The sequence below is a fragment of the Larus michahellis genome, chromosome 3 (assembly GCF_964199755.1).
Source record: "Larus michahellis chromosome 3, bLarMic1.1, whole genome shotgun sequence".
In the NCBI taxonomy this organism is placed as follows: domain Eukaryota; kingdom Metazoa; phylum Chordata; class Aves; order Charadriiformes; family Laridae; genus Larus; species Larus michahellis.
In genome coordinates, this window is record NC_133898.1 from 107,505,849 (window position 1) to 107,533,358 (window position 27,510).

The following is a 27,510-nucleotide window of genomic DNA, read 5'->3' on the forward strand; positions in this document are numbered from 1 at the left end:
CCGGCTTTAGAGAGCAGCTCAACAGGAAACTTCAGGAATAGTTCTGTTCACAAGCTTCCGTGTTCTTCCCAGGTTTCACTTAAGGTGTAGTCCTAAAGTGGCTTGCTCAAAGGTCACAAAAGTAGTCAGAGGAAGGCCAGAGAACTGAATTTTTTTGTATCAGTTTATCTTTTTTTCTATATAAAAAGCTCCACTCCTGTAGACTATCCCGTAGTTAGCAGTTATTTTCTAATTTTAAGCTCTTTCTCAAAATTCAAAGCCTATTTCATTCACAAAAGCTTGGACAGTGGACCAACATGTATAACTTAAATGTAAAATCCTAAAGGTTATATTGAAAAATGAGATTATCAATGCAGTATGCCCATGGCTAACTGTTTTGTTACCTCTTCAGATTTGTTACACAGTGCTAAATATTCACTCTGAAAAGCCAATTAAAAATTTAGTATCAGTTACCAGAGTAAAAAAGCAGGTAGTACATTGGTTCAAAAACCTATATGAAATAGCTAATTTAGGCAATGAGAATTTTATTTAAACACAGTCATTTTCACCCTTACTGGCATAAAAAATTAAAACTTATAGTCACCTTCAGGATTATTGCAGAGATGGTAGTGCTCATGAGTAAGATGCTAGATAGCTCTTTTTAAAGGAAAAGAAAAAGACTGCCTTGTGAATCAATAAAATATGTTATAAACTGGCAGTATATTTACAAGTAAATAGCATTGTAGGGTGAGTTTATAACCTGACATTGGTGAAAAATGGCATTTTTCCAAACTTCTAAGCCACTGAGACAAAACACGTTGGGTTTATTTCTTTTGAAAAGAATGTTTCTGGATATCCCATAAAATTGTGCTTTAGTACTGACTCTTCATCAGCTCTGTTGTTTCAAAGTAAATTACTGAATTTCCTACATTTCTGAATGAAGTGGTACTGGAAAAAGCAAGTTCTGTTTACTCTGAGGGATGTGTTTAAGCCTTACACATAGCTTATTGTATAGTCTGCAAAGGACCAACGTATAATGGCAACTTCATTTATTTTCATATCAAGTTTTTGCTTTCCCTTGTCATATGGTGTGAAAAATAAATGAAAATGTATTTTTTTATTTTTTTTTTTTATCATTTGCCTATCAGATAAAATCCTGCACCCCCTATTATTACTGATATTTTATCTGTTTACTTCACTGAGATCATGGTTTTCCGTTTCCTTGTGTTGAGTATTATATAATACTAAGAGAGTAAAATAGTTTCTCATGACTGGAGAGAAATATTTTGCAGTCAAAGTTGGCAGTCAAAGTTTGGTCTTTGCAATCGGTGCAAATTACCTGCAGCAAGTCATGAAATAACACCAGAATCCAAAATAGAGTGTGAAAACGAATGACTAAGGAGCTTATAATACTTTTATATTAATGTCTTTCATGTTAAAAGAACTTAACAGGTTTGATAACTACAGGTAAGCACTAAATAGTTTTACTGTAAGTAAGCCACAAAGACAGCACAATATAGTTGTTACGCAGTGATGTGGGACAATTTCTTCTCTGTCTTCCCCTCATGACCGTGAGCAAAATAAAGACATAATATAGATCGTTATTCAGGTATCAGGTTTAATGAAGGGACAATATTTTTAAATCGGTATCTTCCATAAATCATAAATAAAAATTAAAAGACAAAAGTGGGTTTGTACATTTTCAGGCATGGATAGCTTCAGTTCAGGCAAGTCTTAATGAGTGACAGATTTTGCAATCTACAGGTCCTCTTACAATGGTTTATGGTGTTAATTCCTTAACTAAAAGCAAGTAAAATGTAAACTTGTACATTCTGTCTGTTAGAACTGTATTGAATCATTGGTGAGTGAACTTCACTAACTGGAAGATTTCAGCTTTTTAGAGCCATCAGAGTTTTCTCGCACTTAAGTTAACGGTACTTGTTGGCAATAGCAGCTTGTTGTATGTGGCCCGTCAGTTGAAGGAAATCAGTTGCACGCTTTCAGTTTGGTCGGCCTGATTTTTACAAGCTCAGTTGTCTGTTCCTGATGAATTCAACACCTGTGAAAATCTGGTGTTTGCTATTATCATGATACAGTTTTATCTTTAATGAGTCAAGCAGTATCTCAGGAGGTTTGCATAACTGTCTGTGCATTGTGAAAGACCTCGACCAGCCTCCCCCAAAAGTACATACGGTGAATATACGATTCTGAACTATAGCCTCTGTGTGACTTGTAGGAATTTCCCCATAGAAATGGGGGAAATAGAATATATTCCAGTTCCCAATATATTATGTTTCATAGGGAAAATAGATTTAAATTATAACTTACTGCTAAAACTAAAATTGATCCTTTCACCTCTACCCTTTAAGTAGTATTTTAATCAGTCTAAAATACAAATGTTTAATTACACTAAAAAGGTAAATATTTGACAATTTCTGCCCACAGTTCCCAAATGTGGAATTTCTTAGCTATGTGAATATATATTTATTTAAATTGTTGTATTGATGTAGAGGTAAATATAAAAACAAATGTTGTTATGAGTGAGCAGGCTCTTCATGACTTCAAGAAAAGCTGGACTAATAAGCTCCCAGACTGACTGAAAGCTCTGCGTCTGCTGAGCCTTAAGTTGCTTCATTAAGCTGGAATAAATTTTATATTCAGCTGCTGAAAACAGAGGTGGATGCAAAGGAGAGTTGGTCAAATTTCCTTGGGAAACCCAAACAGAACAAAACAAAGTGAGAAAAAAAGCCTCTTTTTTTTCTCTCTCTCTTTTTTTTTTTTTTTTAACTGTTGTTTCACTCTATAAGAACGGTCAGAACCACTATTGGATTTATGTAAGGGTAATTTATTCTCAGGCTTTGTGATCACTAAGGAATAACAAGGATAAGTGGGACATACCAGCTGCTTTGGTTATAGCAAGTATAAGACTACTGGTAGAAATTACCGGCTTCTGGAGAGGAGTGCCATAAATAATATCGGTCAACTACAAATACTCTGTATTTTACCCAAGTGCTGACCCCTGCAGTCCACTGAGATGATGATTTCCAAATGTGTGAAGGTGCTAGAGCTTATTCAAAAAACCCTAAAAGAATTACCTTTAGCATGTGAAAATGATAGGGTTTTTATAGTTTCTGTTGCAGAAATGAGTGAAAAATTTTTATCTGACATTTTAAAGCAAGAGGGATAGTTAAACTTCCCTAACAAATCTTCAAAGCTAAAATACTCTTACAGTGAGAAACATTATAGAACTTCAGTTTTAAATGAAATCTAACAGCTGTTTATGGCTTGCTGAACTAATAGAAAAATACCTTGGAAGATTCGTTAATTATTTTGAAGAAACACCTGCCACTAGACCAGGCTCAAAGCCCCATCCAGCCTGGCCTTGAACACTTGGAGGGATGGGGCATCCACAACGTCCCTGGGCAACCTGTTCCAGTGCCTCACCGCCCTCACAGTAAAGAATTTCTTCCTAATATCCAATCTAAATCTACCCTCCTTCAGTTTGAAACCATTACTCTGTGTCCTGTCATTACATTCCCTTATAAAGAGTCCCTCCCCATCCTTCCAGTAAGCCCCCTTTAGGTACTGGAAGGCCACTATAAGGTCTCCTCAGAGCCTTCTCTTCTCCAGGCTGAACAACCCCAACTCTCCCAGCCTGTCCTCATAGCAGAGGTGCTCCAGCCCTCTGATCACCTTTGTGGCCCTCCTCTGGACCTGTTCCAACACGTCGATGTCCTTCTTGTGCTGAGCTCTCTTTGTATTTCTTTGTCCAGTTGAAATATATTTTTTTTGTCATGATATTTTTGTTGCAGATATTATTTCTACTCAAATCATTATTTGCTATCATGTCTGTGATCTTATTTAATTATAAAGCAATATCTGTTACTGAGCATATACTTTCATATACCCGTATTAGTAATACCCTTGTATCTCATTATTAGAGTTCCAACTTAATACTTTTTATTTAGTTCTTTCTGCTAAAGAGATACCAGGAAAAGAAAAAGGAGTTAAATCCAATTTATGTCCTCTAATTTGGTGAAGAGTTCGAGACAAAACAATCTATCACTTTTTTTAATGTAGTCAAAATTATGTAGGCCAAAATTATTAAAATAAATAAGTATGACTTTTTATGCATATTTTCATGTAAAACACTGTTTTGCCCTTTTCTGACCATGTCATAGTTTTAAAATAAAATCTAATACAGATGATTTGGTGTATGCAAAGACCTTGTTTATAAGCAGGCTTAATCATGACCCTAATTTGCTGCCCTATTATTTGCAGTAAGACACTATGTTGAAATGGCTAAAGCTTATGGGCTGCTAAAAAGTGCAACACATGAGAAGTCTCCTAATGAATGTCTTTTCAAACAAAAAAAGACCTCCTGCTGTATATGCAGTCTGACCTTAAAAATCATTCTCTAATTCTTTCTTTTGTTTTGATCAGGATAAGTCAAAAACTTTGAAAGCTTGAAATTATCCTCAGGATGGGGGTAACTGACATTTTAGAGCAAATGCAGCAAAACCTATGGAGGAGAATTTAATTCAATTAATTCTGCCAGTGAATGTATTTGTGGATTGAAGCTTTTGTGCTCTATAATCTTTCTTTTCATCCATTAATTCCAACTTTTTAAATTCAAAACAAACCCAGTATATTCAGTTGTTTTATACAATGATAATCTTTTATACCTTTTCCCCATATATTTTCATGTCCAGACATTATATATATATGTCTTTTTTAATTTAATAAAAAAAAAACTATATATGTCTTTTTTAATTTTCCAGCGACCACATTATTCATCACTACATGAAACAAATAATTTCTAGTACACTTGATAAAGAATAATTGAAATGTTTTGGATTCCCTTTTGAAGTACAATTATTTAATGACCAAAATTATGTCTAGAACTGTTAGGATTTTCTTCAATATGCTTCAACCTTTTCCAAAATTAAAATGTAAATAATTGTAACTCTAAGGAGCTTAACAAATAATCAAGATGCGGCTCTAATACAGTAATTAGTGCATCTAATATCTTGTTTCACTGATACAGTGTCACTGCACTTATGTGTGACTTCTTGGCTGGAATGAGGTTTATTTACATTACATGAGGACATTTACATATGTCAGCTTTTATTTTCATCATAATAGAGAGATAAAGTACTCATTCATTGTGAAGTCTTGTTCAGTTTACAAACTTGTCGGTTTGCTCTAGAAAAACTGCCATTTCTTATAATATCTTTCCGCAGTGAATTTTAAGGTCTTTTCTTTTCTCTAGCCTCCACACAGTATTTGAACAGGCCTTGTTGTAGGTGATTCTTGCAATTTGTGGCTTAATTTGAAAATTATTCAAAACAAATTATTGAAGGAATGAGTGTTCCTGGGTTTATGTAATTTTTTTTAAATTTTTTTTTTTAATCCAGAAACTTTCTGTAGGCTGGTTATATCACTAGGAGAATGTGTAAATGTCCAAACAGACTGCCAAAACTTGTTAAGTTTAAAATTGTAGTTAAACTTGTTTAACTGGTAGTTTAGACTTGTTACATTTAAAATTGTGTTGCAGCCTGAAGCGTGAACACCAAATATTAGTTACTAACCTAAAGGCTACTGAAGAAAGATATGCAGTGTAATGCATCTATACAAAATGGTTTTTTGCTTCAAAGTCCACGCTCTCAGATAATTTCATCACATGCTTTACATGAGCATGAGTAGATCGTTAATGTATTTTCAGATTCCAAATGCATCTAAAGCAGGGCAGCTTGCCTGGAGTATTATAACAGGGGAGATCTCACGTTGCTTGTCTTGCTGCATGAAACATATGTTGTACCATCCCTTCCTCCTGCCTAATATTGCTCCTTGATTAAAGTTAAACACTTACCAAATGCTGAGCTAAATTAGGATGGTAATGTATCGGCTAATTGTTTATTATTATGATTAAAACTTTTGAAAGTCTGACGTCTATTTACAGTTAGTGCCGGTCTTTCTTCTGTACTATTGTGTTAGAATCAGAATGTGTGAAACATCTTAAAGGAGTTATACTCTTACTATGTTGTATACCAAGTAAAACAATAAAGGTGACCTCCCTCGAGTGGAAACTTCTGATCCCAACTGAGAAAATGGAAGAAAACATGTTGATTCATTCTGAGTCAGTAAAGAAAGAGTAGAATTTTTTATCAAATCGAAATTTAAATCACCAGTCTTAACCACAGAGGTTATGTATAGACTAAAAAGCTGTCCATCACGTTAATGAACTCACAGCTTCTCTTCAACTATTTCTGCAGAAAAGCCCGCGAATACCTAAGTTTCACAGTATATAATAGCATGGCATGTCAAGAAGTTCCAGAGCTAAGTTGCATCCACTGAGAATCCTGTCTCTGTACCACAGACGTGTCTGGTGGTTGAAGCATCTTTGATGTTCTCAAACCCTCTGTTAAAAAAAGAGAAAGGCAGAGAGTCTGTTATGTTAGACTCCTCAGTAACTAATACGAAAAAAAAAAAAAGAAAAACCAACCAAAACTGACTAGAATCTTTCCTCAGCCTGTGACTTCAAATACTTTTTCTGATGTTAGTCTCATAGAACACACACCATTTTCTCTAGCTGATGGTTCCTTGAAGAACTGTGTGCAACTGGGATACAATGTGAAGAATTATCTATGTAAAGCAATATCTTTGGTATTTGCCAGGTTTATATACTCTAAAAGTTCTTTTTAAAACAGAGAGGTTATACTGGGAATGTACTAGGAATATATTGAGAGGCTGGTATTATTTAGGCTGATCCTAAATTTATTTTTCATAAATACAGGTTTATGAATGTTTAGTTTATATTCACAATACAAAGGAACATTGTTAGTGCTTTAAGATAAATGCTACTAATTAGTGCATAGCTGTACCAAAGTTTGGGCATAATTGATATATATTTCAAAGTTTTGCGAGCTTTAAGTAGGAAAATTACCCTCCATCTTCCTTAATACCTTCGTTGTTTTGGAATTTTAAAATTCTAAAATGAAAATTGAGATGATAGTTAAAATACGTATAGTCTGTGAATGAGCTTTGAAAGTAAAGAGAAGCAATTTATGTTTATTATGATAAAGAAGAAAAAAATCAGAAGAAAGATGCAAAAAGCACGAAACACTTTATAACACCCTAGGTAAATGAAACTTTATACAGTATCACTTTGAAAGAGTAAAACAGGTAAGAGAGGGGTCTTTCAAGGGCATACAAAAATGTTTAAAAGTAAAACAGTGAAAGACTGGGTATCTGACTGGATGAATAGTAGATGACGTATCTAAGAGATGCTTTCAGAAACGGACTGCAAGGTTTAAACATATTCTGGAAGTGAGATAGTCAAATCAAAGGTGATACTCCTCCCACGTGTTATGGATCTCAGTAGCAGTGGATAATACTTCGTAGTGGTGGATAAAGGGGAAATCTGACAAGACTGAAACAGAGGAACATAAAGGTCTCTGACAGGGATTCAATTGGGCATCTTTTCATCTGTGTTCAGTCTGAATGATAATAAATGTTGGAGCTAAAAAAAAATCTCGAAATATTAAAATCTAATTTTTAGGTAAATTCAAAGATACTGGCAGGTAAAGGTTTTAAGCATATTAACATGTAAAATTATATACATACGTTTATGAATGCACTAAAGTCCTTGGTATCCCTGAACCACTAAATGTAATAAATGGTTTTACTAATTTGAGAAATTTGTTCCCTTTTTTCCCATCTGGAAAGATAGAATCAGACAGGCTTGTTTTACGGGGAATTGGATTTATTTTGTTATGACAGCATGTCATACAACCACCATCTGTTAAAAAACACTTGACAGTTCATTGGGGAGAGTAGAAGCTAAAACCTGGGCCATGTTTAACAAGGCCTGTAGACATCCAGAAAGATGTGCCGAGTTCCAGACATATGATACCTGCTCTGTTTCAATCGACAGTATTTCTCTGGGTAAACGATAGCCTGAGTCACCCTGCCCTGATATTGGTGAGAAAATTTGTTGACAGAGGAAAGAAGTGCTGAGAAGAAAATTTTGCAAAGGTCCTCATCCATCTGGGGAGATCACTTCATTCTGTGCTGGGAGGTCTCAGTTAACTTTTACTGGTGTCACAAACAAAATACTTAACTCATTTTGTATGTCTGTCTGTAAAAGGAGGTAGCTTCACTGCAGTGTGTTTGTGCTTAAAACATGATAGCAAAGGCAGTGTTCTCCAGCTTGTATTACAGTTGTTACGGTAAGGTTCAGGGTTAGTCAACTTGATACGTAGAATAGCCATATCAGTCATATCGCCTGTTTGCATGTTTTGGTGATTCAGTAGTCATGATTGAACCTCACCTCCACTAAAATAGCTACACTTCTGTGCTAAAAGTAGAAAATATTTGAACTATTTTTTTCCTGAAAAAAATAAAAAAAATGTTAGTAGGAAGATTATTTATTTTAAGGAACATCAGTGTGGAAGCAGGCTGCTTTTCTAGCAAGATCAGGTTTTGACTGTAACAGTATTTCAATGCTGACACTTCCCAAGAAACTACAAAATTAAATTCTCAGAATAAAACACGTGTTTACTAGCTAGTATAGACTTGTTCTGAAAGCCTTTATTCACACACAGAGAAATCTTTAGAAATCTAAGTAATGTTAGTGAAATTATCAGGACTGGGCTCTTGGTCTGGAATGTTTTCAAGATGGTGAATTCCAGATGATATACTTTTGTCCAGCTGAACTGGATTTTTACTCATGCTAGGTTTTTTTTTATTTATTTATCAGGAAATAATTTTTTGAGTAAAAAATTGTTAATTGTGCCTGCAAAAAAGAAAAGAAAATTTTCTGGGACAAACAGTATACAATAGAATCATAGAATCATAGAATCATAGGGTTGGAAGGGACCTCTGGAGATCATCTAGTCCAACCCCCCTGCCAGAGCAGGGTCACCTAGAGCAGGTTACACAGGAACATGTCCAGGCGGGTTTTGAATGTCTCCAGAGTTGGAGACTCCACCACCTCTCTGGGCAGCCTGTTCCAGTGCTCTGTCACCCTCAGGGTAAAGAAGTTCCTCCTCATGTTTAGGTGGAACTTCCTATGTTCAAGTTTGTGCCCATTACCCCTTGCCCTGTCCCCGGGCACCACTGAAAAGAGCCTGGCCCCATCCTCCTGACACCCACCCTTTAAGTATTTATAAGTGTTGATAAGGTCCCCCCTCAGCCGTCTTTTTTCCAGACTGAAGAGACCCAAATCCCTCAGCCTTTCCTCATAAGAGAGGTGTTCCAGTCCCCCAATCATCTTTGTAGCCCTCTGCTGCACCCTTTCCAGCAGTTCCCTGTCCCTCTTGAACCGGGGAGCCCAGAACTGGACACAGTACTCCAGGTGCGGCCTCACCAAGGCAGAGTAGAGGGGGAGGATGACCTCCCTCGACCTGCTGGCCACACTCTTCTTGATGCATCCCAGGATGCCATTGGCCTTCTTGGCCACAAGGGCACATTGCTGACTCATGGTCATCCTGTTGTCCACCAGGACTCCCAGGTCTCTTTCCACAGAGCTGCTCTCCAGCAGGTCAGCACCCAACCTGTACTGGTGCATGGGGTTGTTCCTCCCCAGGTGCAGCACCCTACACTTGCCCTTGTTGAACTTCATAAGGTTCCTCTTTGCCCAACTCTCCAACCTGTCCAGGTCTCTCTGTATGGCGGCACAGCCTTCCGGTGTGTCAGCCACCCCACCCAGCTTGGTGTCATCAGCAAACTTGCTGAGGGTGCACTCTATCCCCTCATCCAGGTCATTGATGAATATGTTGAAGAGGACTGGACCCAGTACTGACCCCTGGGGAACACCACTCGTCACTGGTCTCCAACTAGACTCTGTGCCCCTAATCACAACCCTCTGAGCTCTATCTTTCAACCAGTTTTCTATCCACCCCACTGTCCATTCAGCTAACCCACACTTCCTAAGCTTCCCTATGAGGATGCTGTGGGAGACCGTGTCAAACGCCTTGCTTAAGTCAAGGTAGACCACATCTACCGCCCTCCCCTCATCTATCCATCTAGTCATGCCATCGTAGAAGGCTATCAGATTAGTCAGACATGATTTCCCCTTGGTGAATCCATGCTGAGTACTTCTGATAGCTTTCCTTTCCTCCACGTGCCTTGAGATGACACCCAGAACGAGCTGTTCCATCATCTTTCCAGGGATGGAGGTGAGGCTGACCGGCCTGTAGTTCCCCGGCTCCTCCTTCTTGCCTTTCTTGAAGACTGGAGTGACATTGGCTTTCCTCCAGTCCCCAGGCACCTCGCCTGTTCTCCAGGACTTTTCAAAGATGATGGAGAGCGGCCCAGCAATGACTTCTGCCAGCTCCCTCAGCACTCTCGGGTGCATCCCATCAGGGCCCATGGACTTGTGAATATCTAGATGATCTAATTGGTCCCTCACTCGCTCCTCCTCAACCCAAGGGAAGTCGTCTTCTTTCCCTGTTACTTTATTCAATGCCTGGGACTCCTGAGGGCTGGGCCGAGCAGAAAAGACCGAAGCAAAGAAGGCATTCAGTAACTCTGCCTTCTCCACATCCTCCGTCACCATGACTCCTGCCTCATTCAGCAGTGGGCCTACAACTTCTCTGGTCTTCCTTTTGCTTCCAATATACTTGTAGAAGCTCTTTTTGTTGTGCTTGATGTCCCTAGCCAGGTCTAATTCCAAGGCGGCCTTGGCTTTCCTTGTTTCATCCCTGCACGCTCTGGTGGCATTCTTGTAATCCTCCCAAGGGGTCAGTCCCTTCTTCCACTTATTATAAACTTCCTTCTTCCACTTGAGCTTTTTCTGAAGCTCCCTGCTCAACCATGCAGGTCTCCTGCGTCCCTTGGCCGATTTCTTTCTCTTAGGGATGCACCGATCCTGAGCTTGGAGGAAGTGGTCTTTGAATATCAACCAGCTTTCTTGAGCCCCTTTGCCTTCCAGAGCCCTAGCCCACGGGATCTCTCCAAGCAGTTTCTTGAAGAGGTCGAAGTTAGCCCTCCTGAAATCCAAGGTTGTAATTTTACTTCTTGTTGTTGTTTTGTGGATAGTACCCATGATCCTGAACTCAATCATTTCATGATCACTACAACCTAGGGTGCCCCCAACCTTAATGTTCTCCACCAATCCCTCTGTGTTTGTCAGTACCAGGTCTAGAAGTGCTCCTCTCCTTGTTGGCTCCTGTACCACCTGTGTCAAAAAGTTGTCATCAATGCACTGGAGGAGCCTCCTGGACTGTGCATGCCTGGCTGTGTGGTCTTCCCAGCAGATATCGGGGTGATTGAAGTCCCCCATGAGAACCAGGGCCTGCGCTTGCGAGGCTACCTTCAGTTGTCTGTAGAAAGCCTCATCAGTCTCCCCATCCTGATCAGGTGGCCTGTAATAAACACCCACAACAGTGTCCCTCATATTTGCCTGTCCCTTAATCCTCACCCATAAGCTCTCAACCCGCTCTTCATCCGCCCCTAGTGAGAGCTCGATGCATTCCAAATGCTCTCTCACATAGAGTGCAAAAGTACAATAAGTAGTGTTAAAAAGATGTGGAGAAAGAGATGATTCCTTTCCTTTCCCATATTTTTAAAATACTCTATGTACCAATATAAAAAAAAGGAGAAAAATGCTGAAATATACTGTAATTGTTGCAGTTTCTGTACTTTAAGAAAATCTATACTCAGGTCAAGCATTTTGGTACTTAAAAGTGCTTTGTCTTAGTTAGAATTTTGTAGTGCTGTAATGTAGTTTTTTATTTCTTTAAATCTTCTCTTGTAAAACTTAGGAATTCTGTATGAATTAATTGTCGCTGATGCTGCCAAAACAGACAAAGATTTATAGCTCTTATCATCTGATTGCACGTATCCTGCTTGTCACCACTCTTTTTGCCGCTGTGTTCAATTTGAAAGCATATCACTGTGTGGGAAAACCAACCACTTCTGGCATCTAATCTCTCATCACCTTTCAGCTGTAATGCTGTCATCTGTAATTCACTCAGGCTTGTGTAATTTATTTTGTGCAGCTAAAATATTCCAACCAACTTTTTTTTTTTTATTCAGGAAGAATGTTCTGCCCTGTCCCTAAGGGTTTCCCAAAAATCTTTTAAGATTAAAAATGTGATCCACAAATTTCTACTAGCTCTATGCTTCTGTGAAGGAAAGAGAAAGACAGGAGGCGTGTAACTATGCGTGGAGACACGTGTGTATGCGCAGGATAGAAAGCACATGTGTATCCAGGTTTTCTGTATATTCACAGTGTTGGGCTTGTTACTTTATGTGTTTTTCTTTATGATTAATTACTTTTAATTCCACATATTCCTTAAATGCCTTTATACAAATGAAGAAGAAAAAAAGTAAAAATTGAATGTTCAAATTGTTTTGAAAGGACCATAAAGTTATATGTTTATATACCTAGTATTATTTAAATATCTGACAGTCTGGAGGGAGAGAGAATGGAGGACAGAAGAAATGGAAGAGTATAGGATACCTTCTCTTTCTATTCCTACCTGAAAGCACAAAATAAGGATTTTGAGCCTTGTTTGCATGAGCACATATTCAGCTGGTTACAAATGCACTGTTCTGTGGGGTTTTCTGTGTATTTTTGAGATGAACTTTATCTTCATAAAAATATTTCTGTATTACAGTTGGGTTCTTGACTTTTGTCTATTTCAAGTCTTACTATGGAAAAAAGCTTAAACAAGATTTTATTTTCTTATACTACCTTAATGGTGTGGTGTGAATATTTCAGAAGGTGACTTCACGAAATGTTGTTTTCCCTGACTGAGAAAACCTGTGGATCCTAGTATATCCATAAAAAGATGACTGACTGTGAGAAATCAATCATTTATTTTCCCACAGAAGCAAAACATTTTTTTTATCATAACCAAAGAAAATAAACAATACACCCAAGAAATCAATTATATGGGGCTTCTTTTTGGTAATAATTTATACTATTTCAGGAAAAAAATTAGGAATGTGCATACAGTTAAATCGAGGCCGTGGAAGTTAATGTATGGGAAAAGTGAAGAGTTGTCTTTTTTTTTTTCCTTTACTTTGCAGTGACCCAGGGTGGGGATGCAATTGCATCTGATACATGTCCTGATCCTGGAATTCCTGAAAATGGAAAAAGGGTGGGCTCTGACTTCAGGTAGGCACCTTTAGTTTTCTGTACGACCAAGAGGAAGGTATTTGCTGTTACATGTATACAGAACATGCAACTACAGATATGTATTGTTTCCCTAGTTTAAAATATGCTGTCTTTGTCAGAATAGCTCCAGTCCATTGTGTATCTTGGATTGCTTTTGATTGTTTTTGCTTGTTTCTTTTTTAAATCAATGCATTTTAAGTAGGAATTTTAGAGCAAAATAATATTGTCTGCGTATGAAAGGCAGAACTCCAATTTGGACAGCATAGAAGAACAAGCAGAGAGAATTGTCTGTTTTCCCACTATATACAAGTTAAAAAGCTTCGGAAACATGGCAAATTCAGTGTCTGATGCTGTGATGCATGCCGTCTCCTTGCTTTTTTTGTTTTTAGCTTTTGTTGTATTCATTAAAAAAAGAGGACGAGGTCAAATGGACCCCTATGGAGAAAGGAGGAAGGCTGCTCTTTCCCTGTTGTGGAAAAAAAGCAGAGACTTCAAGGTGTGGCGGAGAAGAGGGTCAAAGGAAGGAGGTGGGAGCCTCCAGCTCACGCAGAGATTTATAAATTGCTCAGCAGGGAATGGAGAGCCAGACCTAAGAGCAAATGGAATGGAAAACTCAGGAATTAGAAGGAATTGTGCAAAGTTCTCTGCAACTCCAGAAAGCAAGTTAATCAAACCTGTTTCCTGAATCAAGTCTCTTCCAAGCTAGGGCATAACTGATGTGAAAAATATTTTAAAAATCTGTTCTCTTTCTGACTGAATTCTTTTGGGATTTTTCTCTATTTACCCTCAAAGGAGTTTGAGAACTCATAAACAACTCCAACGTTAAGAGAATCAGTTATATGCAAAGTCATGATTTCATTGGCAACAGGGCAGAAGTTAAATGTGTTTTAAAAAATAATGAAATGAAATCAGCTTTTCAATAAATAGGCTAGTGAGAGACAAGGTGTCCAGAAGATGTTTGCTATTATCCTGTTCTATATATTCTGATTCAACATGGCAAGTACAGCTGCTGCAAACAAAATTGTATGCTACAAAAATATAATATGCACTTACTGTCCAAAGGTCTGCTGTTCTAGGAAAACAAACGTAATTTTTATCTATGTGTTTATTAATGTTGATAGAAAACTAGGTAAAAATGGGATACTAAAATATCACTCTTTCTCAAGATGTATTAAAGTGTATGCATGTGTTCATCTGAGGCATACCTGTATACTTCCACTCTTATTTTGGAGAGTATTGTACTTTACTGTTTGTACAGGTTTGCCTCAGTTTCCCTCCTCTGCTTGAGTCTCTCATCGTAGCCATAAAGGGTATAGAGCATACCTCTTCTTCTGAATTCCTCCAAATCAAATACTTGGTTGAAAGAATTAAGGGCAGCATCTAGGATCACTCTGTTAGTAGCGAAGAGATAAAAGCACCTCTGGAAAGAGTTAACCCCATAGCCTAGATGTTTAATGGAAAATAGCATGAATTCACACCTGAAAGGGCCTTTCTCACTCCATTAACTATAGATATCACAGTAAGTTCAGCAGATTGGGATGGTGAGGGAGCCTGAGAACGTGACATATAAGAAGAGGCTGAGCGTTCTGGGTTTGCTCAGTCTTAAGAGAATCTGAAGGACCTTGTTGCTGTCTACAGATACTGAACAGGAGAGTGTAGAGAAGAGAAAGCCAGACTTTTCTCAGAGGTGGACAGTGACAGAGGTGGACAATAATAATTAATGGTTATACTATGAGGATTCTCAAACACTGGAAAAAGTTTCCAAGAAAGTTTGTGGAATCTCCATCCAGGGAGGAATTCAGAGCTCATCTGAGCAGGGACCTGAGCCTTCTGTTCCAACTGGACTTGCTTGGAGTGGAGCATTAGACTAGATGACGTCTTCTTCCAATCTAATTTGTTCTGTGAATCTATGAATGTTGTGTGGATTTTCTGTGTCCGTGATACACTGTGGGCCAAGCAGCCTCTCATCTAGTTATGGTCCAAATCAGTGGCACGTGAACAATTGTTAAAAAACCACAGCAGGTCTGAGAGCACTGGTAAGCTGGAAGAGGGTAGGAGGAAAAATTACTTGTTTTCCCCTCTAGTATATAATTTGAAAGAGAAAGGGATCTAAAATAGTTTTGGTGAAACAAGTCCAAAGATCCAAACGTGGGAGCCCCAACGTGGGAGAGCCCAACAGTAAAATTCCAAGCAGTGCCTGAAAATACTAAGAAGAGAGAAAGCCCAAAATAACCTTAAAGCTCCAAGTATGTTTGAAAACATCTGAGGGAATCTAATGTCAAGAAACCTTGCAAAACATAGATAACTGTATTTTGAACACAGTCTCTTATGAATGAATGTAGGTTAAAGGTATCTTAAATGTCTGGAGCTTGCTTACGAGTAGTGCTTACTAAATTGACAAAGCAAGGCTGTTCTCATCTTTCCTTTACCCCATTCAGCCTCTGATAATATTTTCATTTCACCTCATGTATCTGTTCATGGGGATAGATGAATGTATACGGTGTTCAAAAATAGCACAAGCAACATCATATAAGATAGGATAAGTAAAATACATTAATATACTTTGATCACTTATTATTTGTGTGCGTGTTTTTGGGCCTCCAATTCTGAATATTATGTGAAGGAAACACTAAAAATTAATTTTACTCCTAAACCTTATTTGTCATCTGAAAACTGATTATGCAACAGCAGCTGTTTTTCATGTACTGTAATCTTTTTTTTAATATCTATTTAGAACATATCTTAGCTATCTTGAAGTTAGCTATCTATATATAGCTTGACATTTAAATAGAGAATTTGGCTGGAATTTAGTTTTTCTTTCTCTGAAATGACAAATCAAGTTCTTCCAATAGAAAAGGGAAAACAATATTTGCTGTTGCTTTCATTTCTCCAATGTTGTGAAAATGCTGTGGAGAGTTAAAGAAAGGCAATGTTTTTTCTTGTCTAAGAGGAAAGTATAGACACCAGAAGGAGCTATTGTTCTTGTCAGGAGAATGACAACTGTGGATATTAATCTGAACTAAAACACGTGAAAATGCACATTATTCAAAATCTTTTCCAGTCTACTGAAAGACATGTTGTGAGTGGGATTGATGAAAAGGCAGAGGATTTATTTTCAAGGCAGCTTGAGACCCAACTGATTCAGTGATGACAAGTTCTTTGAAAATGGTTTCATTGTTTTCAGCATAATAATGGCATTTATTCTAATATCATAAAGCAAACAAAAAGGTATTGAAATCTTAACCTTTTCATTCTGTCCTTTTGCCACGCTTCTACTGTGATCCGTTCAGGAAGTAGGGGAGGTGATTTTCAGTGATTTAAAAAAAATCCATTGGATATTTGGATTCATTTTGAGGAAAAAATGGCAACTCAGAGTTTGCTAGATGTATGAGAACGCAATCATACAATTTTGGGGTCAGCATCACATTTTATTTTTATGTGAGATCTCAAAACAGTAGATTGTTTAAATGAAGTTTAAAGTGGATATAAACAATAATGTTTCGGCTCTCCTTAAATATTACATGGTATGTGTGGTGCTGTGAAAATAGAATCATTTTCCGTGATTCCACTGACACTTGTAACAAAAATAGCTTTTTTCAATGAAATAAGCTGTGTTATGCTTAGTATTTCTTACGGATTTTTTTTCTTTTTAGAAAATGGCTTCTTTCAATCAAATTCTGCCCTTCTTTAAAAAGCACAAATTTCGCTTTGATACAGTTCAAATTTAAAATAGGAAAAAAAAAAAGAAATTTATTTCTTACCCTTGTTGGTTGAAAGTTTACATAGAGAATTAACAAAACAAAACACAACCAGTGCCCGCAGATTTCCTGATCTCCTTCTATGATAAGGTGAATGAGGGAAAGGCTGTGGATGTTATCTACCTGGATTTTTGCAAGGCTTTTGACACTGTTTCCCACAGCATTCTCCTGGAGAAACTGGCTGCTCATGGCCTGGACAGGTGTACTCTTCGCTGGGTAAAAAACTGGCTGGACAGCTGTGTCCAGAGAGTGGTGGTAAATGGAGTTAAATCCAGTTGGTGTCCGGTCACAAGTGGTGTCCCCCAGGGCTCGGTGCTGGGGCCGGTTCTCTTTAATATCTTTATCAATGATCTGGATAAAGGGATCGAATGCACCCTCAGTAAGTTCGCAGATGACACTAAACTGGGCGGGCGTGTTGATCTGCTTGAGGGTAGGTTGGCTCTGCAGAGGGATCTGGACAGGCTGGATCGATGGGCTGAGGCCAGCGGTATGAGGTTCAACAAGGCCAAGTGCCGGGTCCTGCACTTGGGTCACAACAACCCCATGCAGCGCTACAGGATTGGGGCGGAGTGGCTCGAAAGCAGCCTGGCAGAAAAGGACCTGGGGGTGTTGGTTGACAGCCGGCTGAATATGAGTCAGCAGTGTGCCCAGGTGGCCAAGAAGGCCAACAGCATCCTAGCCTGTATCAGGAATAGTGTGGTGAGCCGGACTAGGGAAGTGATCATCCCCCTGTACTCGGCACTGGTGAGGCCCCACCTCGAGTACTGCATTCAGTTTTGGGCCCGTCACTACAAGAAGGACATTGAGGTGTTGGGAGCGTGTCTAGAGGAGGGCTACTAAGCTGGTGAGGGGTCTGGAGGACAAACCTTATGAGGAACGACTGAGGGAGCTGGGGTTGTTTAGCCTGGAGAAGAGGAGGCTGAGGGGAGACCTCATCACCCTCTACAACTACCTGAAAGGAGGTTGTAGAGAGATGGGGGCTGACCTCCCTGGTGACAAGTGATAGGACGAGAGGGAACGGGTTCAAGTTATGTCAGGGGAGGTTTAGATTGGATATTAGGAAACATTTTTTCACTGAAAGGGTTATTAAACATTGGAATAGGCTGCCCAGGGAGGTGGTGGATTCACCATCCCTGGAGGTGTTTAAAAAAAGGGTAGATGGGGCACTTAGGGACATGGTTTAGAAGTGGTTTTTGTCAGAGTAGGTTAATGGTTGGACTCGATGATCTTAAAGGTCCCTCCCAACCTCAGCAATTCTATGATTCTATGATTTGCTCAGTGACTGGGGAGGTAAAGAAGTGAAAAACAGAAATTAAAACCATTCGTGGTTAACAATTGTAAATTAAGTGAAGTAATAATTTCCTTTGAAATCACAGATCAAATAAGTTAAAATATGGCTTTAAAAGGATGCCCCCTGTTTAATGGAAAACTTCAATCAGAATCATAGAATAGAATCATAGAATAGTTTGGGTTGGACCTTCAAAGTCATGTAGTCCAACCGGACCTTGAATGTTTCCAGGCATGGGGCATCTGCCACCTCTTTCGGCAACTTGTTCCAGTGTTTCAAATATTCTGATTTCTGATGCAGTAAGTGAAGGATTTTATGGTTAGACTGGGTTTTCATCATTACAGCAATATTAAAAAAAATAATTATTGTTAATGGATACAGAAAGCGTTACACAGTAATTTAATCTGTATATTTATGATGATTCAACTTGTTTCACTATTATTCTATACAGTATATTGTAATTTTTTTCCAAAGCTCTGGAAATAGCTTATATCTAAGGATTAATAATGTGAACTTGATATATTTTACACAGTGGATATCACCTTTTGAAAAGTTTGATCACGAACTAAGTGACACAAAATAAATATGCTGACTAAAACATATTAAAAACAAACAAAAAATCTAGCAAAAATGTCAAATTAAAGAGCAAGGTAGGAAAACGAAGTACTCAAAAGCTCCTTAGTGTTAGAACTCGAGGTGGAGAGAAACCTGAACGCCAGCTATAGGCATTGACAAGTAGAATCTTTTGAAAGTCATTTCAAGAATTCTAATTAAACTTCAGCTAGGCTACAGAAGAGCAGTCATAGGTTTGACCAGAATGACTGAGATAGTTCTGGACACGGTGTATGCGTGGCTAGAATATATGCTAAGTCTGCTTTAATATGAGTTAAGATCCATCCTTTTTGAAGCACCTATTGTGAGAAATCAGGTTTATGCCATGAGTCTGACAACCGGTACTTTCCAGAAAATACTTTTAATATAATCTTAATTCTATCAAGGCTTACAAAAAAACAGGAGAAAAGTATTGAAAGGTTCTAAATGCTGCTGAATGGAGGTACGAACTGTCCCACTATAATACATGTGAAGGAAATTAAAAGTTTCTGTAAGTAACTGGTTAATAGTGAAATGTGTATAGTTGTTGTATAATACATACATTGCAAATATCTGAATGAAATCATATAACTTCAGATGTTTAAGAGAACAGTGGATGCTGAGAATCCTTAGGTGAGCTGAGTCACTGGAGGATTTTCTCTTTCCAGATAATCTATCTAAATAAGCATCTTAGTGGAGGGCATGCACCTGGGCCACACAGTCTACAATAAAAGTCCTCATCCTCTAAGCAATGTCCAAATTATTGAATTTCTTCATTGATTCCATTGGCACATGGAAGAAAGGGAGGTGATTTGTGACAGCAAAATTTTCTGCAGGGTCCTGCACCTGGGTCGGGGCAATCCCTGGTATTAATACAGGCTGGGGCATGAAGGGATTGAGAGCAGCCCTGCTGAGAAGGACTTGAGGGTACTGGTGGATGAAAAGCTGGACATGAGCCAACAATGTGCACTTGCAGCCCAGAAGGCCAGCTGTATCCTGGGCTGCATCAAAAGAAGTGCGGCCAGCAGGTTGAGGGAGGTGATTCTGCCCCTCTACTCTGCTCTGGTGAGACCCCACCTGGAGTACTGCGTCCAGCTCTGGAGCCCTCAGCACAGGAAAGACATGGATGGACCTTTTGTATTGGGTTCAGAGAAGGCCTGTGAAGATGATCAGAGGGCTGCATCACCTCTGCTATGAGGACAGGCTGAGAGAGTTGGGGTTGTTCAGCCTGGAGAAGAGAAGGCTCTGGGGAGACCTTATAGCAGCCTTTAAGTACTTAAAGGGGGCTTATAAGAAAGATGGGGACAAACTTTTTAGCAGGGCCTGTTGCAATAGGAAAAAGCATAATGGTTTTAAACTGAAAGAGGGGAGATCCTGACTAGATATAAGGAAGAAATTTTTTGCAATGAGAGTGGTGAAACATTGGAACAGGTTACCCAGAGAGGTGGTAGATGCCCCATCCTGGCAACATTGACAGGGCTCTGAGCAACCTGATCTAATTGAAGATGTCCCTGCTCATTGCAGGAGAGATTGGACTAGATGACCTTTAAAGGTCCCTTCCAACCCAAACTATTCTATGGTTCTATGATAATAATATAGTTGTCTTTGTGAGATCCTCTGAGAAAATAGTAGAATACTTGCTCTTGAAGGGTAGGAGTGAGCTGGATGTTAGTGAATGAGGTTATTTGCTATTGTCCACAGCACAATTTTAAGCACTAAGCTTTCTAAGTGCCATCTAGCAATCCCCTGATGTTTAGGACTCAATGACTTAGAAAGACCAAACTGAGAAATCTGCTTTATCAAGATCACTTAGTTCACTACATGGGATTACCAGATACAGATTTAAATGTGCAAGAAAGCTAACAACAATACCCATTGATTGTGATGGGGAACAAAGAATGTCAGAAATAATAAATGGAAGCAGAAATGTAAATACTGTTTAGGAAAGCTCTTTTTGAGATACACAGTAACTATATACGTTTTTTTAATTCTTCATAAATGTTGGTCAACATTGTTCAGAAAAAAAAAAGAATAAAGTTACAAATCACTCCAAAGAGACAAATTTCAAAGTCACAAGTGAAACAGTCAAATTTCTGTCCTAATAAAATTTATCATTTAGCATAATTTTTAACAGGATATTTCAGTAAGGTCAGGAATATTTAATGAATTATTACAATTACTGAAATTAGTATTTCCTGGTCCTACATGTTGACAAATTACCCTAATTGCTTTAAGAGAATCTGGAGAGGTTGAAATTATTCCTGAAGTTAATTTTGTTGCCTGAAACAATTGTGATTATATATTTTCTTAAAAAATATATCTCTCTATGCATTCATCGAAGTCATAGTTTAAAAGATGACACTTAGCATCACAATTACTTTATATTTCTGGCCTTAATTCTGTAAAAGGTGGACAAACTAAATAGTAGACCTGTTGCCTATAGTATAAGTTGATTTTTTGTGAATATAGTAATGATGGAGTAGAATTTGCCACCTTAAATTCTTTGTTTGGACCTAGAAATATTTTGTCATTTGGTGACATTTACATTTGTTTGGGGAGGTTGATATTTAAAATACGTTTTAATTGTTTCCTTCTTCCTCACATTTTTATCCCAGGGTGGGTGCAAGTGTACAGTTTTCCTGTGAAGATAATTATGTTCTGCAAGGTTCTAAGAGCATCACTTGTCAGAGAGTGACAGATACACTGGCTGCCTGGAGCGACCACAGGCCAATTTGCAGAGGTAGGTGCTATTCTTTGGAATTTTTCCTGAAGTTTTGAAGGGTAATTTATAATTTCTGTTTAGAAATGCAATGAAATGTTGTTCAAAACAAAGCAACAAACCATATATATATATGTATTTTTATATATATATATATAAAAAAATAATTTATATATTTGTGTGTGTGTGTAAACATGTGTGTTTTTATATGTCCAAAGATCTTTCTGTATCTTGAAGCACACAAGCAAAGATGCAGAAACAGTATCAATTTAGGGAGCTAATTTCCTTTTTATAGTTTTCATTTTTCTTAGTCTTCTTTTTGTCATGTTAAACATATTTTAAGTAGAACTAGGTAGTTAGGTTTAGGTTTAACTTTTCTTATTAAATTCCTAAATAGGAGCTCCTCACAATCATACTGTGTTCCTGCCAGTCCCAAATATTTCCATAGTCCTCATTTTTTGGTAAATTCCCTTCTCTTTCATCTATTGTGCTCAACCTTACAAATGGCCTAACCTTCTGACTTCTTTTCTAAATGTTTTCTCATTATGCTCTGAGACAATTAGTAAGTTCCTCTCCCTGCTTTTAAGGAAAAGAGGGGGAGGTGGCTTTTTGTATGTGTGTATGTTTTTCTGTTGCAATCTACTGCCTGTAAAAAAAGCGCAGAAAAATATTTAAATGCTCTCAAACTACTCCAGAACTGAGGTATATAGGAAAAATAAAGAATATATATCTATGTACAGAACTTCTTCTCAGTGGAAAGATTAAAGTGTATTGCCCATTTGGATTGTGCATGTTAAAGTCTTTACCCTAGAAATGCACTTGCCTTATGTCCTCCTAGAATGAGACAACCTAGCCAGGATAGGGACTGGGAAACATGAAAACCAATCATCATTAATTAGAAAAAAAAAAAAAAGGAAAAAATAAAAGAAAAAAGCAATGAGACAAATTGGTTTTTATACTTTATTTATCATTTTGAGGTAGATCAAAGAGATGCTTCTTGCACTCACAAAATCTTACATTGAATGCCAGTTACAAGGGCAGCAAATGATAGAGAGACTGTGAAGGTAAGGATTTGCAACACCCGGACCTAAACTTTTGCTTGTTCAAGAGTGAGCTAAAGCCTAATCTCACTTATATAAAACTCATATATTTATAAAAGAAAGTTTCATTACCTAGTTATTGCACGATACCAAAAGAAAAAAAAATATATCCTCTTGCCAGAATAGATTTTTCAACTTGTATAACTACATGTGTGATACACTTGCAAATTATGCTTTCTTCATTAAAGCGTGTAAACAGTTGTGGTGGGTTGACCCCAGTCAGCAGCTAAATACTTGCCCAGCCGCCCGCTCACTTGCCCCCAGTGGGATGGGGGAGAGATCTGTCAGAGCAAAAGCTGAAAACTCGTGGGTGGACATCAACACAATTTAATAAATGAAGATAAGCTGTGCATGCGACCAAAGCGAAATAAGGATTTTATTAACTACTTCCAATTAGTGGGCAGCTATTTAGCCATTTTCTGGAAAGCAGGATGTCAGCACAAGTGATGATCGCTTGGGAAAACAAACCTATAACCATGAACGTGCCCACTTCCTCCTCCTTGTCCTGAGCTTTTATTGCTGACCATGCTGTCATATGGTATGGGATATCCCTTTAATCTGTTGGCGTCAGCTGTCCTGGCTGTGTTCCCTCCCAGCTTCTTGCCCACCCCCAGCCTACTTGCTGTCGGGGCAGCATGAGAAACAGAGAAGGCTTTGATGTTGTGCAAGCACTGCTCGGCAATAGCCAAAACACTGGTGTGTTATCAACACTATTCTAGTTACAGCTCTAAACAAAGGCACCATACAAGCTGCTATGAAGAAAGTTAACTCTATTCCAGTCAGGCCTAATAAAAAAGTCTATAAAGGCGGCTCTTGGATAAATTATTACAAGCTGTATGTAACATGGGTAATATTACATGGGCACATCCATGTAAAGGCTAGACAATCTAAAACATAGTAAAAAAGAAATAAATAAAATTCATACCTCCTACTCTTTTCAGAGCAGCAAAACAACTGTGATTCGTGTCTCTGTAGCTCAGTGTATCTAAATGAAAAGTCTAAATATATCTTCTCAAGTATTTGGATTCACACTACTGCAGAATAACGTGTCAGTGCAACTCCACTGTTCACTCTTCTTTGGTGCTTTTTTTTTTCGTCTCCTGAATTTATTCTTGTTTGCTAATACGTTGCAGAAATGAGCTGAAGTAATCTATGCAAGGTAAAAATAACGCTTAGCGGAAAGGGGCTATTTGCTGCTGAATTATCTGCGTGTTATTACTAGTGTTTGCTGTTCCTTCCAATTTATTATCTGCAAATATCTCTATTATGCTTTACTCCCTCCAGTAAACTTCTAACAAAATAGGATAGATTAGTTCTATACTTCCATTAAAACCTCAGTTGGAAAAAGAAGATCCTTTCCTCCAACGTAACTGGAGCTAAAATTTCACAACAGTCTGAGGGTCAAGACAGCCAGTCTCTAAAAGTTACTTGGTTTTTTCTAAACACAGATTAACATTGTTTAGGCTGAATGGTGTATAATTGGGGTTCAATGTTACAACATTGCATGTGGTGCACTTTTGTGGGTGGCCCGAAGTGAAAGATAAAAGTTTTATTTGTAGTCCATATTCTACCTAAACCCCTTTCTGACCTTCAAGATGCCAATATTCAAGGCACTCATACCATGTATTTAATAATAAAACACACAATACAAAGGACTATTTATCGCATTTTCTAATTAATCATCAACTTTAAGTGGAAAAGCTGATAAACTACATGCAACTACTCTGGGCTTAATGACTTCAAGCCTCTGAGACTTACTGAAGAAGCTGAACTTTGCATTTACCCCAGAATGGTGACCAAGAGAGTTCAGAATTTATGAATCGACCAATAGTGAGAGAAACCACCTTACTGTCGGCAAGTTCCTTCATTATTTACATTAAACAATATCCTTGTAATGACCTTACATGAAAGGGCACAGGAGGGGCTGGTGGATCCCTGGGGGCCCGGGAGCTGTGGGGTCCACCTGAGGTGGCAGCTCAGGGCCAGGCCTGAAAGGCAGGGCCCATCCCACCGCCCCCGGCAGGGAGCAGCCTTGGGCACGGCGCCCTTCCCTGGGGATGGGGACAGCCCACGGCCAGGCTGAGACAGCAGGGCCTGGATGGGGGTCAGCATCAACAAAGTCTGCGAGCAGGCACAGGCATGGCTGTGGTGGAACTGCAGGCTCCCGAGACATTGGTCAGGCAGCGACTGACAGTCCAAGCCCAGACTGAAATGGATCCCCTGGGCGCACAGACAAGGAGTGGTGGGAGGCCCCAGGTGGGGCTGGTCAGGGCAGTTTAAATCTCTTAGTGCCCTCGGGAACTGAACGGTGCTAATGTAAATGTTCCCAGTTTTCTTGAATTCCACACAAAAACCTTACAGCAATTCATTCTGTTTTCTGTAAGTGATATACAAGGCAATTTTTGTACAATGTTTTGCAGTAACTCAATTTCCTAAACAGGCCTCTGGGCAGAACTTCAATTGTAGCTCTTGCTTGGCTTTTTTCTTTTTTTTCCTGCCTTTTTTTTTTTTTCTTCCCCCCAAAATCCACATAGGAGAACGATAAGAGAATAACAGCTTGACTGAAAAAGATCTGAAAGACGGACTTTTCCTAGCCTCTCTTCTTTGTGTATAGCTAGAGAAGGTATAAACTGTATTCGAAAGCTTATTGCTACAAAGTCACGCCTCTGGCTTAGTTCCTACTGTAGCAGACCTTGTGCAGGGTGAATTGAAAATAAATTAATAAATATTAATTGTCTGCTAGTTGCATGCTGGAGGTGTAGTGCCTCTACCAGTTACTGGAATGAGAATGTCCTCTATTTCATATCCTATGAATCTGCTCTTGTTATTCTAGCAATTAAAATGATACATTTTGCTTGATACAGCAGCAATATGCTGAGCTTTCTGTATTGCTAGTAGGCATCATACAGTGGCATATTTAAATGTGATTAGTTCTTTTTTTTCCATGTTAAGCACAGACAGCTTGTTAATAATCGTCAGTGAAGCTTTGGTAGAATTACCTATGTGGGCGAGGGGGGTTTTTTGGCTTCTACTCAGATCGTTATGGAAGATTTCCATGTGAAGTGTCTGTGACTTAAGTGAAATTCATGGAAGGATATTAAGACAGTTTCTGTCATAAACATAGATAGACATTTTCACAGAAAACTGAGTTCTAGCTGAATCAATCTAGACATAGAATTATACTTAGTTCTCAAAGACTAGTCTCTAACATAGTAACAGAGGACCAAGTGCTGGTAGCAAATTGTGATAGAAGGACAGAAAATCTGAAAGTAATTTTCCTCTAGTTTCCTTCTTTCCTATTTGTACCAGTCACACTTCTATTAATGGGGAAGATCAGGCTTCCTCCCAACAAGTTTGTGAGGTAAAGAAATTCTTCATAATGGAGGCAGCCACAGAGAAAGATGAAAAATAAAATTCCCCGAAGTACCAGAAATATGTTGGATACTTTAATCCAACATTCAGAAAAAGAATGACCAGGTTTTTAAGGAATGGAGTAATTCTTCTTTTCAGTACTGAAGCTTAGGTAACTGAAGATTCTAAATTACGTGCAAAGTTAATGGGAATTATATGGATAAGTTATAAGATTCAGATATTTGAAGATATACAGTATCTAAATATTTACAAATTTTATGATCTAGACTATTTAGCATGTTGCCAAAGTGCTCTAGTACCATAAACCTGTCAGTGGAATTTTAAAATGTTCTGATTTCCATTTGATATCACCAGAAATTACATGTCTAAATGTTTTTTAAATACTTTGAGATACTGAAATATTTTGAGAAGATTGAATATTTTAGAAAATCTATCCTTAATGCTCTTTGGAAGATAGCTTAATTCATGAAGTAGTTTATTTTCAAGTTGTTAACTATCCAGATTTGCTGAATGTGACAGAGGAATTGTGATGGTTTCACAACTGAATCTCTGCTTTACAAAACTCAGGCTATTGCCTAGAACCATTTTCCTTTTTTTTCTTTCTAATTTTATTTCCTCTGGTGTAAAGACCTAAGACACCACAAAAGTTCATGTTAAGGATATACTGTTACATAGAGTTAAACATTGTGATACTTTTTTTTTCTCTCCAACCATGGAGAAATCATGGAGAGCACATACTGGCCCTTCTTAGATTCATACATAGAAGGCTCCCTCCATCCAATTGGAGAGGGTAAATCCCTCTCTAAATGGAATATTAATATGATAATTCTGAGAATTTAATTTACATAAAGTAAGAATAAAGTAATAATAAAGTAATGCAAACGTTGGGCTGATTGAAAAGTGCCCATTTCCTTCCTCTGTAGGTCATTTTTCAGAATTTTTTTGTCTGTCTCAAACATCTTCAAAGGCAGATTATTATAGAATATATCAGCATAATAATACTTCAACAGTGAGTTGTTATTAATTCTATGGCAATTTTATAATGTTTATTTTAAACGTAACAACTAATCAAAAGAATCTGATTTGCTGTTTATCATTTTAGCTAGAACATGTGGTTCTAATTTACGTGGACCAAGTGGGATTATTACATCACCAAATTATCCAGTTCAGTATGAAGACAATGCACACTGCGTGTGGGTCATTACAACAACTGATCCAGAAAAGGTATGCTTTTTCTCTTTGTCTCAATTTAAACTGTAGAATTTTGGATCTGTCTTAAAATTATTTCATACATATTTGCACGAATGTATTAACACATGCGAGTGTGTATGTTCATTTAAACACAAAAATGACCAGAGGTGTTAAGAAAATATATCAGGCACTAGAAAAAAAAAAATAGTAATATCTGTGAAAACGTCTACTCAGAGTAATCAAAGTTTCCAAGTTATTTATAACTTTTCTAATGAAATACAGAAAATCATATTCAAAATCACATATTGTTAAATGAGTTAGTATTGGATTTTTCAAGTTGTATCTTGATACTTATTGTTGGAAGTATGACAACAGACATACAT

At 38.0% G+C, this 27,510-nt stretch overlaps 1 protein-coding gene across 1 annotated transcript in view; it reads left to right on the forward strand.

Moving 5' to 3' along the window:
• CSMD1 (CUB and Sushi multiple domains 1) overlaps nt 1-27,510 on the forward strand; it is a 1,197,588-nt gene that overhangs the window by 792,749 nt on the left and 377,329 nt on the right. Inside the window, exons 8-10 of the mRNA XM_074581652.1 lie at nt 13,021-13,108; nt 21,361-21,485; nt 27,039-27,160. Of these exons, the coding sequence (XP_074437753.1) occupies nt 13,021-13,108; nt 21,361-21,485; nt 27,039-27,160 (335 nt within the window). The remainder of the gene's footprint in view (nt 1-13,020; nt 13,109-21,360; nt 21,486-27,038; nt 27,161-27,510) is intronic.